At 47.3% G+C, this 27,845-nt stretch overlaps 1 protein-coding gene across 1 annotated transcript; it reads left to right on the forward strand.

Annotated features, from left to right (window-relative positions):
* The first annotated feature begins 316 nt into the window (after positions 1-316).
* On the forward strand, positions 317-23,858 carry PRODH (proline dehydrogenase 1). Its single transcript, XM_081892409.1, has 14 exons — positions 317-669; positions 1,947-2,155; positions 6,794-6,828; positions 8,032-8,175; positions 10,045-10,109; positions 10,246-10,362; positions 14,722-14,801; positions 16,832-16,913; positions 19,334-19,426; positions 20,572-20,718; positions 21,143-21,318; positions 21,915-22,013; positions 22,153-22,241; positions 23,224-23,858. Exons 1-14 carry the CDS (start codon positions 337-339, stop codon positions 23,415-23,417), a joined length of 1,863 nt encoding a protein of 620 aa, XP_081748535.1. The 5' UTR covers positions 317-336; the 3' UTR covers positions 23,418-23,858.
* The last annotated feature ends 3,987 nt before the right edge of the window (positions 23,859-27,845 follow it).

Raw genomic sequence — 27,845 nt, forward strand, 5'->3', positions numbered from 1 at the left:
GACGTCCTGGCAGATGCCAGAGGCGAGTCTGCTTGGGTTCCGGTCCTAAAGCTACGCATTCTAATCCAGAATCACGTGAAGCGCAGCAAACGTCAAGCGGGTCTGTTGCGCTACAGAAGGCTCGCGGTGGGCGTGGTCTCGCGGAGGGGCGAGTCTCCTTTAACCAATAAGAAAGCTGCCCGGTGGGCAACCAGAAGCGAGTGGGCGCGGCACCGGAGGGCGGTGTCCCCCCCAAGCGTGCGCTCCAGCCAATGGAAGGGCGCGGTGGGCGTGGCCAGAGGACGACGGAGCCTATTTAAACTCGCCGGGGCTCTGGCGCCGTCTTTTACAGCAGCCATGGCCGGGCGTTGTCGCACCTCCAAAGGCGCGTTGTTGGCGCTGCGCGCAGCCCAGTCCTTCGCCTCGCGGAGCTGTCCGCGTTCTGCCACGGCCGCTGCTCCGGCGCCGGCACCTGCGGAGCAGCCTTTGGCTGACCCTGCCCAGCCGCCCCCAGCCTCATCCTCCGGTGCGCGCCTCCAGCAGCCGCCGACTCCGCTGCCTCCGCCCCCCGCGGTGGATTTCGCGGACGCGCAAGAGGCTTTCCGGAGCAAGAGCAGCGGCGAGCTGGCCCGGGGGCTCCTGGTGCTCGGCCTCTGCTCGCTCGAGCCGCTGGTGGAGCACGGCGACAAGGTGAGGAGGCGGTCGAGCGCGGGGCGCCGCGCAGGATACGCGCTCCGTTGCTTTCGCTTTCCTTTCATCTCTTTACAGTAGTATTCATTTCTTTCTCCGCTCTCTTTTCGTCAATTCCTTTCTTTTTCTCTCTTTTTTCTCTCACCCTTTCCTTCCATTTCTGTTTCTCCTTCCTTCCTTCCTTCCTTCCTTCCTTTCCTACCTTCCTTCTTTCTTTCCGTAGGAGCCAACTTCTAGGGACCGAGGTCCCTTCAGGCCCCCCCATTAAATATCTGTGCAACCCCAAAGTTGGTGGGCATTGCCATTTAGCTAGTGTACATGTGCCACATCTTGTGATCGATTATACGGGGCTCCCCGCCCCCCATATTTTATTCAAGTTGTCACCTCTGCTTCCTTCTCCATCTTTCGTTCCCTTTCTCTCCTTCCCATTGCCGGCCACTCTCCTTGTGTGTGATGCCTCTCACACAAAGGCTGTTGCCATGAGAACCTGCTTGCCCTTTGATGCTCCATAAGGAATGGTAGGGTAGAGGGTAGGGAGACCGACAGTAGGTGGCGCCAGAGCCAATGGCAGGTAGAGCCCCCCTCGGGCTCCTTGTAAGTTAAAAGGAAGGTGGGGTGGTGGCAGCTGAGACTGGTGGGACAGCACCTGCATTTGCCCTACCAGAGCAGCCTCCAGTGACGAGTGTGGTATAGTGGGAGACCAGGGTTCAATTCCCCACTTGGCCATGAAGCTTTAGGGTATCAGCCTTCCCCTGTCAACATAACCTACCTCACAGGGTTGTTGTGAGGATAAAATGAGGCGGGGGAGAAACATGTTTGCCGCCTTGAGCTCCTTGGAGAAAAAGGTGGGCTACAAATGAAATAAGACGTGTCCCAAGTTGCCTTGTTAGAAGTGGGTAATGGGGAACAATAAAAACCCTGAATGTTGTAGGTTTATATTAAAATACATGTCTTTGTTCAAAGCATTTGCACCTTTCCTTTCAGTCACTGTCCCCACCCAACCCCAAGTCCTGAAAATGTTTTTTTTTTCCCCTTCCTGAGCAGTTGTGAAGTAATGCTATCTGCTCTTCCCCTGACCTATGTGCAAGTGAAAAAGCTAGATGGCTTGCATGTCAGTTTTTGTGAAAATAAATGCTCGTGGAAGCCGCCAGCCCTGCTGTGGCTGCAGCCCCAATGACTCCTAGTATGCCTTCGAAAGTTTAGCTGGGCCCTTTCTAGAGCAAAGTTGCCTTTCTGCTTCCTCCTCCATTTTAACCCCCTGACTCTGCGTCCTACAGCTGATGAGCTTCAGCCGGAAGCTGTTGGGCCAGTGGCTCTTTGAGAAGCTGATGAAACTAACCTTCTACGGGCAGTTTGTGGCCGGCGAGGACCAAGAGGCCATCAAGCCTCTCATCCGGCGCTACAGCGCCTGCGGCGTGGGCTCCGTGCTGGACTACAGCGTGGAAGAGGACCTGACCACCGAGGAGGCTGAGAAGAAGGAACTGGAGTGAGTGAGAGGCTGCTTTGTGGCGGCTCAGCTGGAGGAGTGTTTGTGTGTGGCTGGGCTCAAGCCACTTACGATGTTGCAACGGGAGCTTCCTTCCTTGGGCGTGTTGCATTGCATGAGAAGGAAATGTGAGAGGAAGGAGGCAGAGGGCAGGAAAGTAAAGAGGTCTTGGCTTTGCATGAGAGAGGTGTGTGTGTGTCCTTGGTTGGGGGGAAGAAGTGGCTTATGTAATTTCCAAGTGTTGACTTGCTTGCAAGGGATAGGTCAGCTACTTTGCTCTGTCACCTTTGCTGAAAGATAGGAGTGGTTTTGGCGGGTGGTTTCCCCAGCTGGAGGCAGCTGCAACGGGTTGAAACTGCCCCACAGCAAGGAGGAGGAGGACCGGTTTGGGGGGATGTTTAGCCGAAGACAGGCTGAGTGATGATGGAATCCAGGTGGTGTGCATGTTTGGGGCTGCCCAGGGGACAGTGCCGGAAGAGAGATCCACAAGACAATTATTTCAGCAATGTGCAACGGCCAAGTTCATACCTACCCCTTTCTTCCTGCTCCTTTTCCTGTGTGTTGTCTCTCTCAGCAAACTTATCTTCCTTGCAAACGTATCTCGAGGCTTCAGGCAGGGTGGAGAGGAAAACAAATACGCTTTGCATGGATTGTTTTTGGAAACACAAGCCGTGCCAAAGAGATGATTGACGGGGGTGTGCCGTAGCTCGGTGATACAACATCTGCTCTGTTCATAGAAAGTCTCCTGTTCAGTCCCCAGCATCATCTCCAGGTTACAAGGCTAGACATGTCTCCTGCCTGAAACCTTGAGAGAGGGGCTGCCGGTCAGTGTAGGCAGTGCTGAGCTCAATGGATGAGTAGTCTGTACGGTGGTACCTTGGTTCTCAAACTTAATCCATTCCGGGAGTCCGTTTGACTCCTGAAACCATTCGAAAACCAAGGCACGGCTTCCGAAAAACGTTCGCAAACCGGAACACTTCTGGGTTTGCGGTGTTCGGGAGCTGATTTGTTCGACAGCTAAGCCGTTTGAAAACCAAGGTACCACTGTATAGCGGGGGGGGGGAGGTAAGAGCACTTGCTTAGTGTGCAAGTTCAATCCTTGCCATTCTCAGGTATGTTTGCTCAGTGCCTGAAACTAGAGCACAGCTTTCCGTACTTTTCAGATGTGCATCATTTTGCGACACAGCAATTCGGTTTTCCTAGCAAACCGGAGCTTAAACTTACCCCTTTCCAGCCCCGAGAGGAGCGCAGGGAGTGTTTGCATGACACGGCTACATGCTGCAGCTGACACATAGTTTGGAAAGCTCTGGACTGTCCCACAGAAGATGTTTTCTGATGCTCCCAGAGGGGAGGGCATAAACCAGTAGATTCAAATGGCAAGATAGGAGGCTGTCGTTCGGGATATTTTTCTAGCACTCAGAGCTGTGTGGCAGTGGAAAGGACTACCTTGGACTCTCCTATAAACAGAGGTCGGGTGGCAACCTGTCAAGGATTCTTCAGCTGTGGTTCCCACCTTGCAAGGGCTTGGGCTCGGGGGTCTCTTGGGGTCCCTACCAGCTCTATGAGGCTGTGAACCCAGTTCCCATAGCTGTTTGGCAGGAGGCCATGGTGAAACCAAAGCTGCCTTTGCGTCACAAGGTAGATTGTTCTCTCTCTGCTTGGTACGCAATGTGCACCTTGGGGCTTGCCAAAAGGAGGGGAGGAAATCCAAACACTCGGGCAGCGTGATTGGATGGGGGCAAGCCTCCCCTTTCCTTTGGTCTGCTGATGGGAAGGCGGGTCCCTTACGCAAACAGAGCAGCTGCCTGTAACATGTGCAGAGGCTGTGTGAGAGCCCCTGCTGGGGAGCCTGTGGGGAGGGGAAAGGTTGCAGCTTTGGGGACATTTTGGTTTATGGGAAAGGCAAGTAAGAGGCAGCAGGAGAAGAGTTTATAAAATCATGCATGCCATGGAGGAAGTGGATAGAGAAAAGCTTTTTCTCCCTCTCTAGAACCTGGACACCCGTAAGGAAGGTGAATTCTGGAATTGTAGAATTGGAAGGAACCCTGTGGGTCATCTAGACCAACCCCCTGCAGTGCAGGAATCTTTCACCCAGTGTGGGCCTCGAACCCACAACCCTAAGATTTCGAGTGTCATGCTCTACCAGCTGAGCTATCCCAGATTCAGGACAAATAAAAGTAAGGACTTCTTAATGCGCTGCATAGTTGAACTGCGGAACTCCCTGCCACAGGAGGCAGTGACGGCCACCAGCTTGTTGGCTTTAAGAGGATTGGACAAATTCAGGGAGGCTGAGGCAATTGATGGCTACTGTGTGCTGCTGCATTTTAAAATGGGGCATGGCATGGAGAGCACATAGGGATAAGTTTTTCTCCCTCTGTCCTTCCCATTCATCTCCACCTAAAATCCTTCCTGCTGGTCAGTATAGACCAGTGTTCCCCAAACTTTGGGCTCCAGCTGTTTTTTGACTACAGCTCCCATCATCCCTAGCTAGCAAGACCAGTGGTCAGGGATGATGGGAATTGTAGTCCAAAACCAGCTGCGGGCCCAAGTTAGGGAAAAACTGGTCTGTGCAATACTGAGACGGGCCAGTGGTTTGTCACAGACTCACAGTATAAGGCTGCTTAGTGTCAGCTGCTGGGGAGTGAACCCAAGATGTTTTGTGTTCAGAGTTTGTGCTCTTTCACTAAACTGCTCCATGTTGCCTAATTAAAGTTTGCTCTAAAATCTGCCTCCCTTCCTCTTCTCCCACCGTCCGAAATTCCCTTCTGCTTAGATACAAGCTTATGAGCTCAGCCAGCCTCGCTAATCCTTGTCACAGGGGCAACCTTTACAATAATGGAACAGGTCAGGTTTCGGCCGAGTGCTTGGGTTGCAAACTCCCTGTAAGGCAGACTTCCATCCAGTGAACTTGAGTTCGCTGGTTCCTTTAACTCTTTCCTGCTGTTTCATAACTGCAGCCCCCTCCCACACACACACTTCCTGTCGTTCTGGAATTCGTTCTGCAGAGCGGAAAAGCTGGCTGCGAGCACTGGGAATCCCGGCCACTTGGGAACTTTTGTGCTTGAGCAAGCAGGAGAAAAGTTAAATGGGGGTGGGGAAGAGTTGTCATTTTGTTTGCAAAGCCTAGATGAGTGCATCCCTGAGCATGTTTCAAATTTTTTTCAAATTCTTTATTTATACGGCTATTAGCCCATAAAGTATGTACGAACATAAAAGCACAGAAGCATAAAGACCAATACATCTAACAACAGAAGGGGAACACCACGATGCAAGGGTGGGTCATTGAGCAGTGACAAATAACAGCTTGGGGCCCAGAAAGATCCAAGGGACGGTTCACAGAAAAAAGAGAACTGGAGACGAGATCCGTCATGCACTCTCATCATAACTGTCCAATTAGTTTTTGTTGTTGTTGTTGTTGTTTGGTGGTTTTTGTATGTGAGATAACCGCATTCAGGAATCTCGCCACCTGCAGAGTTACAGAAGGATCTGTATCCTGCAAAAGCAGTGCGGCATGTGACTCAACAGGCCTGCCAACCAAGCGCAGTAAAGCAGGACCCAGGAATTTAGTCCTGGCTATGCTATGCAAGGGACAGTTGAACATTATATGTGGAAGAGATTCAACTGTTTTCCCGTCACACTCGCATAGCGGAGACACCAAACCCTTGGAAAATCTGTGGCTCAGCAGGTTCGATGGAAAAACATTGAACCTTGCACGAATAAATGCAAGTCGGTGTGGAACAGATGAAAGAGATGACATGTATGATGGAAGGCCAAGTGGTAGGGTTATCCTGAGCATGTTTGATTTTAGTGGGCTGTATCTAGCATTCTCTGTCCACAAATTGCACCATGGGGCAGCAGCGTTTAGAAACTGCACAGCAGAGGAGTTCAGTGCACAAACTGTGCAACAGCTGATTCTTATTGTGCAATCCTATAGCCTGGGCTATACGATTGCAACTCAAATGTAGCAGCTCAGAGCATGCTAGATTTGCATGTTGCTGATGACCTTGGTTAGGCACTTGTGGCTTTCACTGACAGCAGCATGCTGGCTGCTCCCACACCAAGCCTGGAGTGCGTAAAGCCTGCCTGCACTCTCCCATACATGGCTTGGCTGGACTTGCTATTTGCAGTGACTCATCAGTCGCCTGGGGCGAATCTGCAAAGAACAGGGGCGAGCACACTTCAGGCTTGCAGGATTTATTACGTTATTGTTTCATTAGAACCACAAGGTCCTCCAAGCACAAGTGGATGAGAAGTGATCCACACTAGAGCTGTGCACCCAGACCCCTCGTGCAAAAATCCACTCCTGGATTTCCCACCAAGCTTTATTGATCTCAGCAGGCTAACTTAGAAAAGGGGTGAAGGAAGCCACCTTCTTGCTAATGTACAATAGGCTTTCACCAGCCTAGCTCCCTCTGGATGCTGTCAGACTACAGTTCCCATCATCCCTGACCATCAGCCGTGCTGGCTGGGGCTGATGGGAACTGGAGTCCAACATCTGGAAGAGGCAGCAGATTAGCTGGGGGGAGGGAGGCTGCGTTTAAACAACTGGGTGTCAGAAATCTGCAAGCCACACAGAGACCTACCGTTTGCCTGCCTCTGGTTGCTGAAATAAGGTTTGTGTTCATCTATTTGTTTCAGCTCCTGTACCTCTGCATTTGAGAAGGAGACTGGCAGTAAGTAAAGCAGCTTTCATGTTATGTTTCTAGTCCTTAGTGTTTGCCTTCTCTTCCTCCCCCTGCCAAGTGTCTTGATTCTCCAGATCGCTCCCCCCTCTCCCCACCCCCCCACCCCCTGGCTCTTCATTAATGTGAATTTTTCCCATGGCAGAAAAATGGAGCAACCTCGTTTTTGTATTTCCTTTCGGGTAGAGCAGGCATAGGCAAACTCGGCCCTCCAGATGTTTTGGGGCTACAACTCCCATCATCCCTAGCTAACATGACCAGTGGTCAGGGATGATGGGAATTGTAGTCTCAAAACATCTGGAGGGCCGGGTTTGCCTATGCCTGGTGTAGAGGAATCTCCTTTTAATTGGGCGACCCGAAGGCCAACAAAAACCACACAGCCATTTTATTTACTAAAATAAAGGTCTATCTAGCTAGGTAGTATCTGCACTGATTGGCAGAGGCAGCCCAGGACTTTTGGGCAGGTGGAGCAGCTATGCTGCCACCAAACGAAGGCCTTTCACTATACTAAGTTGTCCCATTGGTCTCTCGGGCTCAGAATCGTCTCCTCTGACTGGTAGCATCTGTCCAGGGTTCAAGCAGGGAGTTTCTTCCCAGTCCTTGTTGTTGTTCTACTACATCTTTTTCAATAGTCCATGTTTTATATACCGTAACTCTAACTCCATCGTGCCTGCTACATTACAAGTGTTATTGCAATCCTGCTAATGTTTTCATCTGCTCACAGTGGTCTCCTTGATAAATTATTAAAATTTCCCCATTCTTTCTTGAAATTTTGGTCTTCTTGGTTCCTGAGCCTTTCTGGTCAGTTTTGCCATTTCAGCCTAGTCCAACAGCATCAAAGTGATTTCTTGGCAGCTGCTTCATTCCAGAAATTGTCCTAAGGTCCCAGTGTAGATTGCAGCAGAAAACACAGCTATACATCTATTTAAAACAACTAACAACCCTAAGACTAAGAGGGGGGTGCTAGGAATGTATACCTCAAGTGTCAAAGAGGCCTAGAAAGGAACTGGTGCAGCTATTTTCAAACGGGGGGATAAATGAAATCCAAATGGAACCCTGTAATCCAGTGGCTGCATTTTGGACCAGCTGAAGTTTCCAAGTTGGCTTCAAGTGAAGCCCCACGTAGAGCTCATTGCAGTAGTCTACTTGCTCTCACTTCCTGTCCTGTCTCTCTCTCTCTTCCCCCCACCCCAGAACAAAGAGAGAAGCGCTACAGCGTGCACCGCAAGTTTGGCGACCGGCGGGACGGGGTCATCAGCGCCCGCACCTACTTTTATGCGGATGAAGCCAAATGTGACCGGCACATGGACACCTTCCTGCGATGCATCGAGGCTTCTGGTAATAATAATAATAATTAATTTATTATTTGTACCCCGCTCATCTGGCTGGGTTTCCCCAGCCACTCTGGGCGGCTTCCATAGAAACCAAAAATACAGTAAAATATCACAGATTAAAAACTTCCCTGAACAGGGCTGCCTTAAGATGTCTTCTGAATGTTAGGTAGTTATTTATCGCTTTGACATCTGATGGGAGGGTGTTCCTTTAGGCAGGATAAGCCCCTCTGGGAAACAGTAACATAATAAATCCTGCACCGACTCTTGCAGCAGCCTAGTTGGACAGCCAACGGGTTGCTTGGGGAAATGAGCCAGAAATCAAACTTGCTATATTATGGTGTAAACTCCACTTCATATCAGCCATGCTTGAGTACCTGTATGAGAGCCAAGGAGTTGATTTTTTTCACGTCACAGTAAACTATGGTTTGCTCTTCCCAGTGAACGAGCAGTGTTTAAGCACACATAGCTGATTCACACCTACCTTGCACCAGGAACACCAAACAAGCCCTGGTTTAGGATGTAGTGATCAGATGGGATTACTATGAGGAATTATAAAATATGCATCGAGCCATTGTGTCCACGATGAAAGCATTGCATTGACTGGGTTCGATTCATTGACAATAGTTTCTGATCAAATCCCACAAGCTTCTGCATCTCTGATTTCTCTACACCTGACAGGCACGTATAAGCATTCTGAAACACAGGCCAGTTGCTTCATCAGGCATCCTCAGTGCATAAAGGTAGTAGGTTACTTTGATGTAGTTTGTTAATCTTAGGGCCAGGAAATAGTTTCACATGGAGGTGATAAAGATGCCTAAACTTTCCCTACCATCCTTTCCCTCCTGTTTATTGCTGTTTATGACCTCCAGAATTTCCTAAAAGCATTCCTCCTTGCTTCCTCTTTTATTTACTCTGAACTACATATGCATGCTCAAGTAGGAAATAAGTTTCTTTGTAGTTAGAAGAATTTCTTCTGATCTGATTTTGTCCCACGTGGGGTTTTGAAATGTTCAGAGGAAATCTGATTGGTTCTTATGAACACTGTGTAAAAAGTTCTTTTGTGAATAGCCATGTTCAAATATATAAAAGGATGTCACATAGAGGAGGGAGAAAGGTTGTTTTCTGCTGCTCCAGAGAAGCGGACACGGAGCAATGGATCCAAACTACAAGAAAGAAGATTCCACCTAAACATTAGGAAGGACTTCCTGACAGTAAGAGCTGTTCGACAGTGGAATTTGCTGCCAATGAGTGTGGTGGAGTCTCCTTCTTTGGAGGTCTTTAAGCAGAGGCTTGACAACCATATGTCAGGAGTGCTCTGGTGGTGTTTCCTGCTTGGCAGGGGGTGTGACTCGATGGCCCTTGTTGCCTCTTCCAACTCTATGATTCTATGAATAAAACGATCTGGGCCAGGGGGTGGAGAGAGGGATTATTATTGGCACCCCTCCCAGAGTCTTGCTGGTCAAGCCTTGTGTGTATTCTGTTAATCAGAGTCCAATCCTTCCTTTGCTTTGGGAACGCCACATAGGAGGCATGCAAACAGCTGAGATAGGGTTGCCTGTGGTCGCTCCAGCTGTGGCTGCCTTGGAGCCCCCAGAGAGCTGGCTAACGTTGAATGTGGCTCGCTGTCCACAAAACGGCTAGCTGCCTCTGCAATAAACACAGCATCTTAGTAATTGTGATACACAAAGCAGCCCAATGTGATGTCGTGGCTAAAAGCAGCCGATATGGACCACCGGACTCTGGATTTTAATCTCGGCCTGGCCTGGCCTACCTCTTAGGGTTGTTTTGAGGACGGAATGCAGGCTTACCCCCACAGGGTGCTGCATGGAGGAAGGGGCAAAGAAGGTGACCATGCTTTGCCTTTTTTTGGCAGGTGGCAGTTCGGAAGACGGCTTTTCTGCCATTAAGCTGACAGCACTGGGGAGGCCTCAGTTCCTGGTAAGCAGAACCGACAAAATGTGCATGTGAAATTTTGCAGTTCCGATTTTTTCCCCTGGAAAGGCCACGTTGAAGATGCCGGCACATAAGTGACACGCTCCTCTCTCTCTCTCCCTCCCTCTTCTCCTTTTTCCAGCTTCAGTTCTCAGAGGTGCTGGTGAAATGGAGGCGATTTTTCCACCAGCTGGCCGCCGAACAGGGCAAGGTGGGTCTGGCTGCCCTGGAGACCAAGCTGGAGGTGGAGAAGCTGCAGGTGAGTCTTCGTGCTCTGGTGGGATGGTTGGGGGGGGCAGCGGGGGCTGATGGAGTTTCTTCCAGAGGACCCTGCCTCATTTCTCTGCGGTTAAAAAGGGGGCTGAGATCAGGGGCAGCATTTGGGCTCCAAAATCCAGCCTTCGCTGCTCCTCCGGAAAGGTACTAGGCCAGGCTTCCCCCAGCCCTGGTGCCCTGCAGATGTTGTTGGACTACAACTCCCATCAGCCCCCAGGCAGCACAGCCATTTTGGACTACAGCTCCCATCAGCCCCCAGCCGGTACCGTGCTGCTTCCATCAGCCCTGGCATCATGCAGCCGTGTGAAGCTGGGGCTGGTGGGAGTTGTAGTCCAAGACATCTAGAGGGCCTCAGGTTGCAGAAAAGACCTCTTCACGTTTGAACCTCTGATTCGTTCATTTATTAGCTCTGTTGGTTAGAGTGTGGTGATGGTAACGCCAAGGTTTCAGGTTCGATCCCCGTACGGGGCGGCTGCATATTCCTGCATTGCAGGGGGTTGGACTAGATGATCCTCAGGGTCCCCTCCATCTCTACAATTCTGTGATTCTATTGGCTGGGTTGATCAGGCAGCCCGTCACTGGAGGATCCCAGGGCGGAGCGTGCAAGTGCCACATGGCAAATAACTGGGCACCAAGCAAAATACAATAAACATTATTCATTTTTTAAAAAGCCAAAACATTTAAAACCAAAAGGTTAAAAATGCTAAGAAAAAGCACGCTCTCGTATATAGATAGAGATATATATAGATACACACACACACACATTTCAGGTTTGTACACTTCACTGATTTTACAATCAATTTGACATTTCAAAACTTGACTTCCTTCCCCCTCTTTCTGGGGCTCCTTAAATTTATTTTTAATATCTTCTGCATATCCACATTAACTTAATTTGCTCATTTATTCATCTTTAAATATATACTCTTATGAAACTGCAGGTTATTACAATAATCCTGCCAATGTTCTTATCTGTTTACAATTTATCCGTAAATATTCAATAAACCATTTCCATTCTTTTATAAAAAGTTTGTTACCTTGATTTCTTATTCTCCCGATAAGCTTCACCATTTCTGCATGATCCATAAGTTTTTGTATCCATTCTTCCTTTTCTGGGATAAAGCATGCTCTCTCTTTGGCTTCAGACAAAGAACAAACTTGAACCTGAAACAAGCTGAGGTCCCCTTACCTAGAGTAGATGGATTATTGATGCCTTATTAGTTCCGGTAGCAAAATCATACCTTAGTTCCAGTAGCAAAATCATACCTCCTCACCGAGGGTGTGAGGAGTTTTCAGCTGCCATGCGTCATCTGTAGTATTTTCCTGGAGGCGCCTGTTAGATAGAAACAAGAGCCTGAACTATAGTAAACCTTTGGGTGAGATTTGGCAGGGGGTTCATTCCTCTTCTGTAAAAGGAGCGGAGGGGGGAGGCACGAGAGACTATTTCTGGAATTCACCCCTGGCTTTCACATTCCTGTCTTGGTGCGCAAAGCTGTGGTGAGTCTCTGATGAAAGAGGGAGCTCTTCTGGGCCTCAGGAGATCTGCAGCAAAACCCTTCTGGTTCTCTTATTTGTTCTTTTTTTTAAAAAAAAGAAGAATATTTATTAAAGTTTTCAATAGTAATACAATAAAAAGAAAAAAGAAAAAAAATAACAAAAATACAAAAAATAAAAATATTTAAAAACACATAAGGTTTCCATTACTTATTTTTCATTAACTTATTGCCCAGACCACCTCATACCTCCCTTTTTTGTATTCCAATTCAAATTGTTAGTTCAGCAAATCCTTATCAATAAATTTTAACCTATTTCTAAATCTTTTTTTCCATATTCTCTTAAAGCATTACAGCTGGAAACCACTTAATTTCTATCCGACATCATTCTAACATTCATTAATTTTGCAATATTTCTGTAAATAGTCTTTAAATTTCTTTCAATCTTCTTCCGCCGACTCTTCTCCCTGGTCTCGGATTCTGCCAGTCATTTCTGCCAATCCCATATAGTCCATCATCCTCATCTGCCATTCTTCCAGAGTGGGTAGATCCTGTGTCTTCCAGTACTTTGCAATGAGTATTCTTGCTGCTGTTGTAGCATGCATAAAGTTCTATCCTTCTTTGACACCAATTGGCCGACCATGCCCAGGAGAAAGGCCTCTGGTTTCTTCAGGAAGGTATATTTAAATACCTTTTTCATTTCATTATAAATCATTTCCCAGAAAGCCTTAATCCTTGGGCACTTCCACCAAAGGTGGAAGAATGTACCTTCATTTTCTTTGCATTTCCAGCATTTATTATCGGGCAAATGATAAATTTTTGCAAGCTTGACTGGGGTCATGTACCACCTGTAAATCATTTTTATAATATTCTCTCTTAAGGCATTACATGCCGTAAACTTCATACCTGTGGTCCATAACTGTTCTCAGTCAGCAAACATAATATTATGTCCAACATCTTGTGCCCATTTAATCATAGCAGATTTCACCGTTTCATCCTGAGTATTCCATTTCAACAGCAAGTTATACATCTTTGACAAGATCTTAGTTTTAGGTTCTAACAGCTCTGTTTCTAATTTTGATTTTTTCACCTGGAAGCCAACTTTCTTGTCCAAATTATATGCCTCCATTATCTGATAGTAATGAAGCCAGTCTCTCACTTTATTTTTTAATTTCTCAAAACTCTGCAGTTTCATCCTATCTTCTTCTTGTTCCAAAATTTCCCAATACTTCGGCCATTTGGCCTCCATATTGAGCTTTTTCTGAGCTTTCACTTCCATTGGGGACAACCCACCTTGGGGTTTTATTTTCCAATAGGTCTTTATATCTTATCCAAACATTAAACAATGATTTCCTGACAATATGGTTTTTAAATGCTTTATGTGCTTTAACCTTGTCGTACCACAAGTATGCATGCCACCCAAAAACATTGTTAAAACCTTCTAAATCCAAGATGTCTGTGTTCTCAAGAAGCAGCCAGTCTTTCAACCAGCAGAATGCTGCTGATTCATAGTAAAGTTTAAAGTCTGGCAGAGCAAATCTACCCCTTTCCTTTGCATCAGTTAATATCTTGAATTTTATTCTGGGCTTCTTGCCCTCCCAGACAAATCTAGAAATATCTTTCTGCCACTTCTTGAAACAGTCCATCTTGTCCACAATTTGCAATGTTTGAAACAAAAACAACATTCTAGGCAATACATTCATCTTTATAGCTGCAATTCGACCCAACAAGGAAAGCTTCAAATTTGACCAAATTTCTAAATCTTTTTTCACTTCCGTCCAACATTTTTCATAATTATCTTTAAATAAGTTCCCATTTTTAGCTGTCATGTTAATCCCCAGGTATTTCACTTTCTTAACCACAGTCAAACCTGTTTCATTCTGAAACCTCTCTCTTTCAATCGATGTTAAGTTTTTCTCTAAAACCTTGGTTTTTAACTTGTTCAATTTGAATCCTGCCACTTGACCAAACTCTTGAATTAGTTCCAAAACCCTTTTAGTACTAGATTCTGGCTCCTATAACGTCAATACTAAGTCATCTGCAAATGCTCTCAATTTGTACTGTTTGGCTCCGACCTGTATACCTTTAACCAACCGGTCCCTTCTAATCATGTTCAGCAGGACCTCCAGGACCGATATAAAAAGCAATGGGGAAATTGGGCACCCCTGTCGTGTCCCTTTTTCTATCTTAAATTCTTCCGTAACCACATTATTTACAATTAATTTGGCCTTTTGTTCAGAGTATATTGCACCTATACTGTTTTCAAAACCTTGGCCTACCCCCATACCCTGTAGGTTCTTTTTCATAAAACTCCAAGAGATGTTGTCAAAAGCTTTCTCTGCATCCACAAAAATCTGGCTCTCTTCTTTGTTCAAAGCCAACTTGGTTTTGAGAAGCTGTGTCTGTTCCCTGCTCAAAAGTCCACACCTACAAAGCCGCTCTTAGCACCATGTGCGAGGGAGAAGGTTTGAGGGGACGGTGAGGGGAGATAAATTTATGACGCAGGACTTGAGAGATGCTTGAATTATTTCCACCCCAGCTGGGTTGCTCAGTCAACCCACTGAAATTATCTTCAGTGGGTATCTGAGTAAGCCTGACATCAGAGAAAACCTTGTAAGTTTCAGAAGTGGTGTCTTGTTTTCATTTTTCCTCCTCCCTCCTCAATCCTTTTTCCTTTTGTGTTGTGTTTCTCCCCCCCCCCCATGTTCCTCTTTTTTTAAACGATTGCAAACCTGATCATGGGTCTTGTCAAGCTGTTCTGGAATCCCTTTGGGGGAGCGCTAAACAGCATAACGATGTCTTAAATATTCATATTCAACCATTAAAATGGGTTCGTTTTGGTTTCTTGGCAGGAAGCACTGGCCAAGCTGGGGGTTGCCACTAAGGCGGAGAGTCAGCACTGGTTCACAGGCGAGAAGCTGGGCGTGTCAGGGTAAGCCCCCTCACTTCTGAGTCCAAGGAACAAGACTATGGGGGGGGGCTTTGTAGAGCAGTGGGGAGGACAACACACATGTTGGGGAATCAGCTGGGCTGTTTCTGGGGCAGTGGGGAATGGCTGGCACATCTGGGGACATTAACACAAAGGGGTTAGAACGAATCTTGAAAATGTCAGCACAAGGGTAGGGAACTACTGTATTTTTCGTTCTGTGAGACGCACCAGACCATAAGACGCACCTAGTTTTTGGAGGAGGAAAACAAGAAAAAAAATATTCTGAATCTCAGAAGCCAGAACAACAAGAGGGATCGCCTCGCAGCGAAAGCAGCGATCCCTCTTGCTATTCTGGCTTCTGGGATAGCTGCACAGCCTGTATTCGCTCCATAAGACGAACACACATTTCCCCTTACAGTGGTACCTCGGATTACATACGCTTCAGGTTACAGACGCTTCAGGTTACAGACTCTGCTAACCCCATAAATATTACCTCGGGTTAAGAACTTTGCTTCAGGATAAGAACAGAAATCATGCTCCGGTGCTGCTGCAGGAGGCCCCATTAGCTAAAGTGGTGCTTCAGGTTAAGAACAGTTTCAGGTTAAGAACGGACCTCTGGAACGAATTAAGTACTTAGCCTGAGGTACTTTTTAGGAGGGAAAAAGTGAGTCTTACAGAACAAAAAATACGGTAATATAGAACATGCAGAGTTTCTTTCTATCATGTGGTCCATCCAGCTCAATACTGTCAACACTGACTGGCAGCAGCTCTCCAAGGAGTCCTCTGCCACTGAGCCATGCTCCCCATGTGGACTTCCAGGTGCTATCGGATGCCAACTCCCATCTTTCCTGACTGTGTGCTATCAGTGCTGATAGGAGCTGGAGTCCATCAGGGTCCCTATGATTCCCTACCCTTGAATTTTAGGCCTTGCTTTTCTAGTGAAAATAAAGCCCTAACATATGATGAATTCCAGCTGCAAAAATCCAGAGCCCTCCTTCCTTGAGGGTGGATTTAGGCATCTTGGTGTCTGGGAAGGACACATCCCTGCATGAACTTCTGAGGTTGGGTGAGGCTCCTGTTCCCCATTCTGGCCAGGGTGGGTTGTAGCTCAGGTACAGAGCCACCGCCTTGCATGCAGAAGGTCCCAGGTTCTATCCCCAGGTAGGGCTAGAAGAGGCTCCTGCCTGAAAAAATCTCTGCACAGACACTGCTGCCTGTCAGAGTGGACAGTACTGAACTAGGTGGCCCCAATGGACTGACACTTAAGGTCCAGCTTCCTATGTCTGCATAGAAGGACCATAACTTGGACGTAGAGCATCGCTTTTGTGTGCAGAAGGTCTAGCAAAGACTCCCTGTGTGAAAATCTGGAGAGCTGCTGCCAGTCAGTGTGGGTGATACTGAGCTATATGGACCTATAGTCTGGCACTGAGGTCCAGCTCTGAGGGCCTTCTGGTGGCTCCCTCACTGCGAAAATCGAAGTTACAGGGAACTAGGCAGAGGGCCTTCTCGGTAGTGGCTCCCTCCCTGTGGAATGCCCTCCCAACAAATGTCAAGGAAATAAACAACTCTCTGACTTTTAGAAGACATCTGAAGGCAGCTCTGTTTAGGGAAGTTTTAATGTTTGATGAATTGTTGTACAGTGGTACCTCGGGTTAAGTACTTAATTCGTTCCGGAGGTCTGTTCTTAACCTGAAACTGTTCTTAACCTGAAGCACCACTTTAGCTAATGGGGCCTCCTGCCCCTGCCGCACCGCCGGAACACGATTTCTGTTCTCATCCTGAAGCAAAGTTCTTAACCCGAGGTACTATTTTTGGGTTAGCGGAGTCTGTAATCTGAAGCGTATGTAACCTGAAGCGTATGTAACCCGAGGTACCACTGTATTTTAATATTTTGCTGGAAGCTGCCTAGAGTGGCCGGGGCTACCCAGTCAGATGGACTGCATGTAAATAATAAAATTATTGTTGTTAAGTTACCTGCCTTTCAAAGCCTGGTCCTGCAACAGTTCCCTTCTCTTTCTTCCCTTCACCCCCAGAACAGTGGACCTGCTCGACTGGAACAGCCTAATTGATTCCCGGACGGAGATCTCCAAACTCTTGCTTACTCCAAACATTAAGGTAAATGGCTTGGAAGGAGGGGCGGGGGGGGGGGACATACATAGGTCCCTTAGGGTGCTGGAAAAAATAACCCTTCCTGTCATCTTCCCCACTATCAAAAATGAAGCAGCGAGATCCTTGGGGCACCTGAAATGATTGACAGAGTTGGAGCGTCTCCCGCTCTAAGGAAAGGTTGCAGTGTTTGGGAATTTTCCCAAACTTGGGTCTCCAGCTGTTTTTGAACTACAGTTCCCATCATCCCTGACAGCTGGTCCTGCTAGCTAGGGATGCTGGGAATTGTAGTCCAAAAACAGCTGGAGACCCAAGTTTGGGAATAGCTTGTTTAGAGAAAAGACTAGGAAGAGGCAACATGATAGAGGCAAACATATAATGTATGGCACAGAAGAAGTGGATAGAGAAAAGGTTTTTCTCTGTGTTTTAATTTGCAGGAAGCCACCCAGAGTGGTTGTGGTAACCCAGTCAGATGGGCGGTATATAAATTATTATTTTTGACTCCAGCTTCTGTCAGTCCTTATCATATGCCATAAGTGGCTGAGGCTTCATCCAAAGTAGCTGAGGACCAGTTGGTTCGCCAAGGCTGCACTAGATCTGTCTATGCATGTTAACAGTCATCCAGTTTCTATATCACCAGCTGTGCCTTAATCTCTCCTCTCCAGCCGAGGGAGAAACCAGGCTGGGTAGCAGCTATCTGCAGCAGGGCTGATCCCAGAGGTGGTGCCTGGCTGGCGCCCTCTTTTGGCTGCAAAGCACATTAATCAGTTCCTTAAATGGTAAAGGGACACCTGACCATTAGGTCCAGTCGCAGACGACTCTGGGGTTGTGGCGCTCATCTCGCTTTACTGGTCGAGGGAGCCGGCGTACAGCTTCCGTGTCATGTGGCCAGCATGACTAAGCCGCTTCTGGAGAACCAGAGCAGCGCACGGAAACGCCATTTACCTTCCCGCCAAAGCGGTACCTATTTATCTACTTGCACTGGCATGCTTTTGAACTGCTAGGTTGGCAGGAGCAGGGACAGAGCAACAGGAGCTCACCCCGTCACAGGGATTCGAACCGCCAACCTTCTGATTGGCAAGCTCTAGGCTCTGTGGTTTAGATCACAGCGCCACCTGCATCCCTAATCAGTTGCTTAGTTGCTCTTTATTATTGCTATTGTCTTTGATATATTAATTGCCTTCTGATAACTTTTAAAAGACAAAAATGGCACATAGTTTGAAAGCAAGACAAAAACCCTAACAAGTTGAACGCTTGTAGACCCATTTATTCAGCTGGGAAATCCTGTTGGATCAAGTCTTCAGTTGCTTCTGGAAAGTGCAGATAGTTATCCAATTACCTATGGGATGTTGTTAATAGTAGTAATAATAAATTTATGTATGTATTATTTATATTATTTATATGCCATCCATCTGACTAGGGTGCCCCAGCCACTCTGTGGCTTCCAGCAAATTACAAAACCACTTTTCTCTTTTATTTAGTACTACTACAGTCGTACCTTGGAAGCCAAACTGAATCCATTCCGGAAGTCCGTTCAACTTCCAAAACGTTCAAAAACTAAATCACGGCTTCTGATTGGCTGCAGGAAGGTCCTGCAGCCAATTAGAAGCTGTGGAAGCCCCATCAGACATTCGGGTTCCAAAAGAATGTTCACAAACTGCAACAATCACTTCCAGGTTTGTGGCATTCGGGAGCCAAAACGTCTGAGTTCCAAGGAGTTCGGGATCCAAGGTACAACTGTGCTTAATTTATTGTTCATAATAATGCACACATACTGCTGTCTCACAATACATCAGGGTGGTGTACAGGATCGTAAAGATATTTAAAAGCAATGCAAAGCAGTCCCAAAATTACATCAGCTACTTGGAGGAGATTTTAGACAACTGCATTAAAAAAATCTCCAAGAGATGCAAGCAAGGAGCGTGCCTCTGCTAAGAGAGTGTTCCACAACACTGGACTGGCAAAACCAGATACCCAACTTGTGGCAAAGACCAGCCAAGCCTCTGTAACACAGGGAGCAATTAGCTATGTTGCTCCAGATCATGTCCGTGTTCATGCTGGGATATACAAGGGTTCCTTAGTGTTCCAAAAAAATTGTGCTATATGATTGCATCTTACACTCATTTAACCTGAGCAATTTCAGCCTTGCGCGGTTGAAATTGCACAGATTAATCCCATGCAAGGTGGAGCACTTAAAAGCTTTTGGGGTTTTCCAATGGTTTGAGTATACGTGTTTTCACTTCCAGCGCTACAATTCTATGAATCCTGATACCTTTTTTAAAAAATCGCTTTATTCAGAACCTTGATACGGTGGCAGAGTGATTTGCTGCCATGTAGAATCCTCTTTCTGTGGGGACAATGAGTATCCCCTGCCCTCCCCCCCAAAAAAAAAATCTGCCCCACATCCTCATTGTCTTCCTTTCTTCCAGACAGGGCAGCTGGAGCCACTTCTCTCTCGCTTTACTGAGGAGGAAGAGCGCCAAATGAAGCGAATGCTTCAAAGGATGGACGTTCTCGCCAAGGTAAGAATTTGGGAAGGGTTTTTCATCGCTTTCTTCTCTTCTTCCTGGGTCAGAGAGAGAGAGAGAGAGAATGGGCTGTTTGGGTGAGGTGGAGAAGCTGGCGCCCATTAAAAATAGCACACAGCCCACAAAAATGGAAAGATGAAGTAGTTCCCGCCAAAGAAGAATGGATAGGTAAAGGACTATGCTGAAATCAGCCAATCAGCCAAGTTAACCGCTAGTATGGTGTAGTGGTTAAGAGCGGTGGACTCGTAATCTGGTGAACTGGGTTCGCGTCTCCGCTCCTCCACATGCAGTTGCTGGGTGACCTTGGGCCAGTCACACTTCTCTGAAGTCTCTCAGCCCCACTCACCTCACAGAGTGTTTGTTGTGGGGGAGGAAGGGAAAGGAGAATGCTAGCCGCTTTGAGACTCCTTTGGGTAGTGATAAAGCAGGATATCAAATCCAAACTCTTCTAAAATAAGAGAACTTAACGGCGATTGCTTTATGGAAGAATGGAAGCCTTTTTCAGACTACATACTACAGGATGATGAATTCACGAGCAGGATTTGAACTAGGGGCGACAGAAGGAATGAGAGATTGTTGTATTATTGTTATGATATAAAAGAGGAGAGATAGGGTGCAGTAAGCAGGAGGAATTAAAAAAAACACAGTGGAAAATATTATAGGGAGTCGACAAAACGAAAGAAAAAAATATGTCTGTGTGAAGTTTTTGGAAATTTAATTATAAATATATACACACACACATCTATCAATCTACAGTGGTACCTCGGGTTACATACGCTTCAGGTTACATACGCTTCAGGTTACAGACTCGGCTAACCCAGAAATATTACCTTGGGTTAAGAACTTTGCTTCAGGATGAGAACAGAAGTCGTGCAGCGGCAGCAGGAGGCCCCATTAGCTAAAGTGGTGCTTCAGGTTAAGAACAGACCTCCAGAATGAATTAAGTTCTTAACCTGAGGTACCACTGTATTTATCTAATAGCATGTGGCCCCAGAAGTTCACTCAGAAGGGGAATGCAGCCCCGGTCCAGAAAGGTTCCACCATCTCTGACAGTGGCTTTGGTTAGGTAGCAGAAAACCGACCTCTGGCAATGTCCTCTGTGCTGCTGTGACTCACTCCTCCGCCTTGCTTGCTTCCAGAAAGCCGTAGAGACGGGCGTGAGGCTGATGGTGGATGCTGAGCAGACCTACTTCCAGCCAGCCATCAGCCGCCTCACCCTGGAGATGCAGCGGAAGTTCAACCGGGAGAGAGCCTCCGTCTTCAACACCTACCAGTGCTACTTGAAGGTGAGGCGCCAGGCTAGGAGTGGGTTCGAGAGGGCTTGCTCTTGCACACAACATGGTGGGGGGTGGGGGTGGGCATCCTCAGGATCCGTGCAAGGTTGTGGCCAATGCAGGAGATTCTGTGCAGCAGACCCTGAAACTCTGGAGAGCCGCTGCCAGTCTGTGTAGGCAACACTAGGGTAGAGGGACCCAGTGGCCTGACTCAGTTTAAAGGAGCTTTGTTCTTTGATTGGGAACCATGAGGACCAGGATCTCAGCTCAGTGGTTGAGCACCTGCTTTGCATGCAGATGGTCCTGGGTTCAATCCCCAGCCTTGGGAGAGCTGCTGCCAGTCAGTGTGGGCAATACTGAGTGTACTGATTGTAGGCAAAGTGGTTGGTCTGACTCAACGTCAGGCATCTTCTCTGTGTTGCCTCCCTGTGAGCAGGATGCTTACGACACGGTGACAGTGGACGTGGAGCTCTCACGCCGGGAAGGCTGGCACTTTGGTGCCAAGCTGGTGAGAGGCGCCTACATGGAGCAGGAGCGCAGCCGGGCAGCCGAAGTGGGCTACGAGGATCCAATCAATCCAACTTACCAAGCGACCAGCGAGATGTACCACAGGTGGGCTTGTTGTTTAGCGCTCACTTTCCTCTTCCCTCCACAATCCTTTTTTGCTTTGCTTATTATTTTGTTCATTCCCCACTGGGGTCTCCAGCTGAAGCTGGGCATATCATCTGCCTGAAACCCCAGAGAGCTGCTGCCAGTCAGTGTAGACAGTACGGGGCTAGATGGATCTGAGTCAGTATAAGGCAGTTTCCTATTTGATTAAGCTCTTTTTTGAACCATGTGGACTAGAATCTTATTTTTAGGGAAAGGGCTGAGGCTCAGCGGTAGAGCACCAACTTTGCATGCAGGCAGCCCTAGGTTCAGTCTCAAATGGCGCCTCCAGGTTGGGCTGGAAATGTCTCCTCCCTGTAGCTCTGGAGAGCCACTGCCAGCCAGTGCAGGCAGTACTGAACTAGATGTACCCCAACGGTCTGTGGAAATGCAGCTTCTGGTGTTCCTGTGACGTGCATCTTCAGATTTTTGAGAGCCACAGGAGGGAAAAGGCAGGCTCATGAACGATGGCATGATTTCCAATCCCCTCTTGCAGGGGGGTTGGACTAGATGACCCTTGGGGTTCCCTTCCAACTCCACAATACTGTGATTCCTTGCAGATGCCTGGATTACATCCTCGAGGAGATCCGGCACAGCCGTAAGGCCAACGTGATGGTGGCTTCCCACAACAAAGACACAGTCAAGTTCACACTTCGCAGGTACTGGGGATTGGGGGGGGGGACACACACATTGTAGCCCCTGTGCCTCTTGGCAGCTGTCCCCCAGGCCAGCAAAGCCTCTTGACGGGGCAGCATTTTGCATAGACCTTAATTGCCCCTCTTCCCTTCCCTTATGCAGGATGGCAGATCTCAGAATCCACCCTTCAGAGAACAAGATCTACTTTGGGCAGCTTCTGGGCATGTGTGACCAAATCACCTTCCCTCTTGGTAAGTGAGCATGTGTGTATTCACGGACCCCCAAGTTAGAGAACTGTCACTATGAACCAAGGGTTCCCCTAAACCAGAACTTTTTTTCAGCCAGAACTCGCCAGAACTGAGTTCCAGCACCTTTCAGGCAGTTGCCACTGCCATTATTTCTACATTAAAGTCATACCTCAGAAGTCGAACAGGATCTGTTCCAGAAGTCTGTTCGACTTCCAAGATGTTCAAAAACCAAAGCACGGCTTCTGATTGGCTGCAGAAAGCTCCTGCAGCCAATTGAAAGCCCCGTCAGACGTTCGGCTTCCAAAAGAACGTTCAAAAACCGGAACACTCACTTCCAGGTTTCGATAGTTCAGGAGCTGGAATGTTCGACTGCCAAGGCATTCGGGAGCCAAGGTGCAACTGTATTTCTTGTATATCATTTCTGGTAGATCAGCTTCTTTGAATTGTACTGTGAAAACTTCAATACAGTGGTACCTCGGGTTACATACGCTTCAGGTTACAGACTCCACTAACCCAGAAATAGTACCTTGTGTTAAGAACTTTGCTTCAGGATGAAAACAGAAATCGCACAGCGGCGGCACAGCAGCAGTGGGAGGCCCCATTAGCTAAAGTGGTACCTCAGGTTAAGAACAGTTTCAGGTTAAGAAAGGACCTCCAGAACGAATTAAGTACTTAACCCAAGGTACCACTGTATTTTTTTTCTCCAAGAAATGGAGGGAATGAGCAAACTACCAACTTAAAAAAAATATATGAAAAAATAGAGTTTATACACATAACTTTGCAAACCCCTGATACCCAGCTTGTGGGCCAAAAGTCTGGCCGGCCTGATGAGGTTCGCAGGATGCCAGTTCCACACCTTTGCCTTAAGCATAGAATGCAGCGTTCCTGAAGCTCTGTTTGTCCTCGAATCTGCTCATCCAGCACTGTGGATGGGCCTGTACTGAGGTCTTGTGCCTGCGCCAACTCTCATTCTTTTGTTCTTCAGGTCAGGCGGGGTACCCTGTGTACAAGTACGTTCCTTACGGGCCGGTCAACGAAGTCCTCCCTTACCTTTCCCGGAGAGCCCAGGAGAATCAAGGCTTCATGGCACGAGCCAAGGAGGAACAGGACTTGCTCTGGATGGAGCTGAAGAGGCGGCTGTTTGCGGGAACCCTTCTCTCGGCCCCAGCTTTGCCGTAGACATGCCTTCCGGGCCCCACTTCCTTGGGGAGGTGGGTTAGGGTAGAACCGTTGGTGCAAAGGTGCGCCGGCGGGGCAAAGAAGGCTTGAAAGCATCCAATGCCATTTTGCCGTTCTTTAAAAAAACAAAGTGACTGTGCTGTCCCAGTTGGCAGTGGACATTACAGCAGTCCGGGTGTGTTGTATGCTGGGATTGTACATGAGAGGAGCGGGTGAACCTTGTAGTTCCCCCTTGCCATGCAAGAATTGAAGTTTCTGTTCCGGCACCAAGGTGCCCTGCCTTTTGCCATTTGATGGATTTTGAGTGTTTACGTGTATGTGGGAATGTAGGGAGATAGAAAGGATCACCTCTGAGACCACTTGCCACTTCTGGGTTAACCCTAGGCTCTGTAGCACCTAAGATGGAGATGGCTGTCGCTCAATAAAATTAACTCGACTAAAGTTTCTTCGGTCTGTTGCAATGTTAATGTTATGGGCGTTGGTGGGGAAAGGACTCCCAGCCCTCCTGAATGGGAGCCCAGGCTTTGACAGGGCTGGTGTGGACATCCAGTCTCACACACATCTGTCTCCATGCCTCTGTACAGTGGTGCCTCGCAAGACGAAATTAATTCGTTCCACGAGTTGTTTCATATTGCGATTCTTTTGTCTTGCGGAGCGCAGATTCCCTGGGTATTAACGGCTTTAAGAAAAAGGAAGCAAGCTCGCAAGACGTTTTCGTCTTGCGAAGCAAGCCCATAGGGAAAATCGTCTTGCGAAGCAACTCAAAAAACGAAAAACCCTTTCGTCTTGCGCGTTTTTCGTCTTGCGAGGCATTCGTCTTGCGAGGTACCACTGTACAGCAGTTCCAGAGCATGGACAGAAAGCAGCAGAATAGCTGGATGCGTGGACTGCAATTCCTGTGCTGAGTTCAAAGAGAGACACACGAAGGCAGCAGAATTCATCAGTAATAGTTTAGCTAAAAAAGTAAAGGACCCCTGGATGGTTAAGTCCAGTCAAAAGCGACTATGGGGTTACAGTGCTCATCTCGCTTTCAGGCCAAGGGAGCTGGCGTTTGTCCACTGTGGCGATCACACAGGGCCCCCGGACGTTTGACGGTCTATTGACCCTGTGCCACCACTGTGATTACTTTCTTCCCTGCCACCACCCCATTTCTCCCGGGGACACACGGAGTCCAGACAGTTAACATAAACAAATAATCAAGTTTATTTTTAAATGCAGGTACAAGCTTATGGTTTCAGTTAATTTTTCTTGTCAGTTTCTTAAATCTTAGTTCCTAACAACTTCAAACTGATTATTCCCAACTATCTATCTGACTCCACCTGACAATTCCTCTCACACTCTGTCACAATACAACTCTACCAACCCACACCTAATCCTCTCTCTTCCTTCAACTCCCAAACCTCAACTGACTTTCAAAACCTCCCACTTTAATTTTTACTCCACCCTTGCATTCCCACTGGCCAATCACATCACACTCATTTAATCCTTTCCTTATGACCCACCTAGGAGGCAAACGCCACATCCACAGACAGCTTTCTAAGTCATGTGGCCAACAGGACTAAACCACTTCTGGCGCAATGGGACACTGTGATGGAAACCAGAGCACATGGAAACACAATTTACGTTCCTGCCGCAGTGGTGCCTATTTATCTACTTGCACTGGTGTGCTTTCAAACTGCTAGGTTGGCAGGAGCTGGGACAGAGCAACGGAAGCTCACCCCGTTGTGGGGATTCAAACCCCTGACCTTCTGATCAGCAAGCCCAAGAGGCTCAGTGGTTTAGACCACAGCGCCACCCGCATCCCTATAGTAATAGTCTTATTACTATAAGCATAAAAGGTCTTACTGGATCTCCCCAGTAAGGTACAAAACCTCAACTCAAAAGAGTGCACCCTGCTACAAAAACAAAACATGATAGACATAGAAAAGAATACAGAACTGCTCAGTGGTAGATTGATTACCTTGCCTCTGAGCATTGACCTTGAGTCTCACAGACTAAGCAGATAAAAAATAGCTGCAAGCATATTTTGAGAAAATTTTGCATCCATAAAACTCACAAACCTCAACAGGTTTATCCCAGGAGAACTATGGCAATCAGTGGCTACTAGTCACAGTCACTATATTCTGCCTGTACTGTCAGTGTGCAGTAAAGGCTGGCTGGGAATCTCAAGTGAAGAACGCACTTTTATACTTATGGACATAAGAAGAGACTGCTGGATCAGGCCAATGGCTCATCTAGCCCAGCATTCTGTTCTCACGGTGTCCAAGCAGATCCCTGTGGGAAACCCACAAGCAAGGCTTGAGCACAACACTGTGTCTCTTCCCTGCTCCTGCAGTTTCCAGCAACTGGGACACAGAAGATTGCTGCCTCGCAGCTGTTTTGCTTGCAGGTGTTCTATAATAGGCTTCTGGCTGGCTACTCTGAGAATAGGATGCTGAACTGAACAGACCTCCTTTGCCCTAATCCAGCAAGGCTTTTCTGATATGCTTATGGGGACGGGTGCAGCCTGGGCCTCTTACTCCTGCTGGCAGGTCTCTCTCCCACCCATTGCCTCTCAGAGGCCTCTGGCACACTGAACCAGCTTCCAGATTTGCAAGCAGGGTGAGGTTGGCTTAATATTGCAAACAAGTCATTGGCAACGGTTGTGGTTTCACCTGGCAGAAATGGGATAAATGTGAATGGTGAAATATCAGTTTGCACTTTGCTGCCATTGTGGGGAAGCTGCAAAATAACTCCTTTTTTTAATAATATTAAGTTTTAGGAATAACAAATGGAAAAAATAAAAAACACATACACAAAAATACAAAGTTATAAAACACAAAAAATACAAACATTTATCTTAAAGAAAAAGAAAAAAAAAGAAAAAACACTAAAAAAAACACACAAAAATCCCTCTTTTTAATTTCTCATCTTTGATTCACTTATTTTCCTGACTTCCTCACATCTCCCTTTTTTGTATCCCTTTTGGAAATTAGTTCAGCAAATTCATATCCAATTAATTTATTATCAATCCAATCTTATTTTTTACCTTGTTGCTAGAACCCCTTCAGTTCATTTCAATGTCATTAACATTCAAAAATTTTACAATGTTTCTGTAAATAGATTTTAAATTTCCTCCAATCTTCTTCCCTGGTCTCGGATTCTGCCAGTCATTTCCTCTGCAAAATAACTCCTGTGCCTTGTATCCATGTGTGCCATGGCTGCATCCTGTGGAAGTGAGTTCCTTAGTTCCACTAGGTGGTATGTGAAGAAGTACTTTGTTTTGCCTGTTCCCCTGCTGAGCTTCCTTGAATGCTCCCGACTTGCCAGCATTTGTACACACACAAAACACCTGAATGAGGGAGAGAAGTACTCAAAGGACAAGCAGAATACTGAGAAATTGGGGAGCCAGAGTGGTTAATTCTCAGGCTAGAAGCTGGGATACCAGAGTTTGAATCCCACTTGGCCATGAAGCTCAATGGATGACTTTGGGCCAATCACTCACTCTCAACTTGTCCTACCTCACAGGATTGGTGTGAGCATAAAATGACGGTAAAGGTAAAGGACCCCTGTCAAAGGCGACTATGGGGTTGCAGCACTCATCTCACTTTCAGGCTGAGGGAGTCAGTGTTTGTCGACAGACAGCTTTCCGGGTTATGTGGCCAGCAGGACTAAGCCGCTTCTGGCACAACGGGACACCGTGATGAGTTCCAGAGTGCACGGAAATGCTATTTGCCTTCCCGCCGCAGCGGCACCTTGTTATCCACTTGCACTGGTGTGCTGTCAAACTGCTAGGTTGGCAAGAGCTGGGACAGAGCAATGGGAGCTCACACCATCGCGGGGATTCAAACCACCAACCTTCTGATCGGCAAGCCCAAGAGGCTCAGTGGTTTAGACCACAGCGCCACCTGCATCCCATATAAAATGGGGAGGTGGAAGCCTGTCTATACCATCTTCGAGTTCCTTGCAGGAAAAGGTAGGATATGAATGAATGAATGAATGAATGGGAAGATGGGATGGAATAGTGTGACTGGAAACCACTCCATGCTGCAACCCTTTTGTTTCAAACTATTTGTTTGCATATTAAAGTGTTTGCATATTAATATGATTTGCATATTTGTTTGCATATTAATGTGAACTTCCGCTTATGCAACCAAAAGTACCCAGCCTCTAGAGAGGTACTGGCGACAGTGGCATTATGCACAAGGGAAAATACCAAAAATGTACAGAAAAATGGAGGAACCCATGCTAAGAGCTTCTGAAGATCTCAACAGCATGGAATGACGGCTGACTTGAGAGGTGGGGGGACAGATCGGGGAGAGGGAGGGTAGGATGGAAGGGGAAACAGGAGTGCAGGGATTTGGGATTGCATTTGATCCAGCCCTAATTAATGGTATATGTGCTGTGCTGATGGAATGCCGTTGCACAAGGGGAAACCAAAAGGCATAA

Source organism: Podarcis melisellensis (genome assembly GCF_964234715.1).
Source record: "Podarcis melisellensis genome assembly, chromosome: 16".
Classification (NCBI taxonomy): domain Eukaryota; kingdom Metazoa; phylum Chordata; class Lepidosauria; order Squamata; family Lacertidae; genus Podarcis; species Podarcis melisellensis.